The sequence below is a fragment of the Pelophylax lessonae genome, assembly GCF_965119305.1.
Source record: "Pelophylax lessonae genome assembly, chromosome: 6".
Classification (NCBI taxonomy): Eukaryota; Metazoa; Chordata; class Amphibia; order Anura; family Ranidae; genus Pelophylax; species Pelophylax lessonae.
The window spans coordinates 267626393-267629648 of record NC_138773.1 but is presented as its reverse complement, the minus strand read 5'-3'; the positions used below and the strand labels follow the sequence as shown (position 1 = coordinate 267629648).

At 35.7% G+C, this 3256-nt stretch overlaps 1 protein-coding gene across 1 annotated transcript in view; it reads left to right on the top strand.

Annotated features, from left to right (window-relative positions):
* The first annotated feature begins 392 nt into the window (after positions 1-392).
* The window catches only part of TBR1 (T-box brain transcription factor 1), an 8449-nt gene continuing 5585 nt past the window's right edge, over positions 393-3256 (top strand). Inside the window, exons 1-3 of the mRNA XM_082259980.1 lie at positions 393-1241; positions 2782-2936; positions 3205-3256. The exon at positions 3205-3256 is cut by the window's right edge and continues 70 nt beyond it. Coding sequence (XP_082116106.1) covers positions 547-1241; positions 2782-2936; positions 3205-3256 — 902 coding nt within the window. The 5' untranslated portion in view covers positions 393-546. The remainder of the gene's footprint in view (positions 1242-2781; positions 2937-3204) is intronic.

Here is a 3256-nt window from a genome sequence, read left to right as displayed (position 1 = left end):
AAAATGTTAACAGTTTGCACCTAGCCAGTCCTAACATAACAGATCTCTCAGAGAAAATTAAGAGGAAGCACCAATGTCACACTAAATGGAGATAATTCTTAGCACTTCTTCCTTGCAAACAGTCCTTAAAATGCTAAAGGTGACAAGAATCTTCCAATACACAGAAACACAGACCCTTTTCTCTCTCTCACCATCATCCTCACTATAAACTCTTCCCTCAATGTGCCATCCCAGGGACCAGGAGCCAGGTGATTATCCTAATTAATGCCTATCTAATTAAATTACTGTCAGCAGCTAACCAATGGCAGCAGGCGTCTCATCCTCCTCCAGGATCAAAAGTGACTGTTGTCTTATTGCTGCATATCATCAATTGGCCAATCTGTGCGCCCAAAGAAAAAGTGGAACAAAGCTCTGGGAGGCAAGGCAATGATGAAGAGTGCTAGGCTAGGACATTAATTGTTCCCTTGGATCTGTGCCTCTTTTTTTTTTTTTTTTTTTAAGGGCTTTCCAATAACAGGGGGCTGAGGGGTTAGTTGGGTGCTAGCAATGCAGCTGGATCATTGCATCTCTCCTTCTATCATGCTCTCCAAGAAATTCCTCAGTGTGAGCAGCAGTTACCCCCATCCGGGCACTTCTGAGCTTGCTTTACATGATCATCCCATTATCTCTACTTCTGACAACCTGGAGAGAAGTTCACCTCTGAAAAAAACGAGCAGGGGGATGACGAATCAGTCAGATCCAGACAATTTCCCTGACTCCAAGGACGCACCAGGGGACGGCCAGAGGAGTAAGCTGTCTCCTGTCTTGGATGGGCTTCCTGAGATTCGTCATAATTTCGATGGATCAGCAGCAGATCGCTATCTCCTCCCTCAGTCCAGTCAGTCCCATTCTGCAGCCGCGGCTCCCACTACTACCATGTTCCCCTACCCTAGTCAGCATGGACCTACTCACCCAGCCTTCTCCATCGGAAGCCCCAGCAGATACATGGCTCACCACTCAGTCATCGCCAATGGAGCTTACAACAGCCTGCTTGGCAATTCTTCCCCGCAAGCCTACCCTGGCACAGGATACCCCTACACCCAACAGTATGGGCACTCCTACCAAGGGGCACCTTTCTACCAGTTCTCCACCGCCCAGCCTGGACTGGTACCGGGCAAGGCGCAGGTCTACCTCTGCAACCGGCCACTATGGCTCAAATTCCACCGCCACCAGACCGAGATGATCATCACCAAGCAAGGAAGGTGGGTGCTGTGCCAGGCGGCCAAATCCTGGGGGTGCCCCCGGCTGGTCAGGGTGGCAACCTGTACCCAGGATCAGGTGTCCCTTCCTTTTGGACAATTTTATATATTTTATTTCTCATATGTTTCCCCGTTTTTGTTTTTTTACATTTTTGCTTATTTTATTTTGTAGTGTAGTGTGCAGTGTAGCTTTATTTATAGGCAAAAATACAGAACAAGGGATTTAACCGTAATCATTTTGCAATATAAATACATATTATCATTTTATATTATATACATTTTTAGTATTAATTAGTACTTAGTATTAATTGTTAATATCACTGTTATTTATTATTATGATGTTGTTGTGTGGTTTTAACACTACCCTTATGTTGCTTTGTGTGCTTTTTTTGTTATTCGTGTTATTTTTCTTTTTTTTTTTTTGTGTGGGATTTTTTTTGCTATATTTTTTTTTTTAACACTACTCTTACTATGTTGCTTTGTGTGCTTTTTTGTTGTTATTAGTCTTATTTGTTTTCCTTTTTTTATATTTAATTGTAAATATCACTGTTATTTATTATTATGATGTTGTGTGATTTTTGCTGCATAACACTATTGTTATGTTGCTTTGTGTACTTTTTTTGTTGTTAATGTTGTTTTTTTTTTCTTTTTTTTAATTGTTAGTATTACTGTTATTTATTATTATTATGACGTTTTTTGTGATTTTTGCTGCATTTTTTAAACACTACTAATATTATGTTGCTTTGTGTGTTTTTTTTTTTTTTTTTTTTTGTTTTCTTGTAGTGTTTTTCTTTTTTTTTTTTTTTTTTTTTTAAGTTTTAACAGCAATCATTAATCTGTATATATACATTACAGTTCTGTGAGTTTTAGAAACCTAGTATTTGGAAAAAAATGCATTACTTAATGCTGAGAATCAAATGTTTAAGTAAATATTTCCCCTAAATTATTATTATTATTATTATTATTATTATTTTTAATATTAGTAGTAGTAATTATTATAATAGTTGTTATTATTATTACTACGACTATTAGTAATAATGGTGTATTATTATTACTACTACTTTTAATAGTATGAATCATTATTATTTTTATTATTATCCCTCCTATAATTATTGCTATTAATATTATTTCTATCAGTATAGTAGTAGTAAAATACTATTATTATTATTACTACTTTTAGTAGTATTAATGTATTATTATTATTATTGTTATTTTTATTATTATTCCTCCTATAATTATTGCTATTAATATTATTTCTATTAGTATAGTAGTAGTAAAATACTATTATTATTACTACTTTTAGCAGTATTAATGTATCATTATTATTATTATTATGGTTATTTGTATTATTAATCCTCCTATTGCTATTAATATTATTTATATTAGTAGTATTAGTAGTACAATACATTATTACTATTTGGTGTTATTGCTAAATGATATAAATAATACTTTTTTCTGTATGGCATTTTTTTACTTTCCACTCTTGAATTTTTTACAAAGGTAAATTTCTCTGTTTTTCCTGATTTTTGTTTTTCTCTAATAGACGCATGTTCCCATTCCTGAGTTTTAACATCTCCGGCCTGGACCCCACAGCCCACTACAATATCTTTGTAGACGTGATACTGGCTGATCCCAATCACTGGAGATTTCAAGGGGGCAAGTGGGTGCCTTGTGGAAAGGCGGACACCAATGTACAAGGCGAGTCCCAATTAACACTTTCCCTTTTTAGTCTCTGACACTCTTTTAGGTGAGAAACATTAATTAGAGCCTTTTGTGATCTGAAAAGGAAAAAAAAAAGCCTTGCCATAGGAGCAGATGATAGAGGGGAAAAAAGAAGCTAGAGGGGAAAAAAAATAATAATATGCAAATTTTGGAATCTTTGAATGTGGAATAAAAGGATTAATGATAAGGTTGATTGGAAATTTCAGAAAGTGTAATTTGCACCCTTCTGTTTCTCTTGTAACAGGTAACAGGGTGTACATGCATCCGGACTCTCCCAACACAGGAGCCCACTGGAT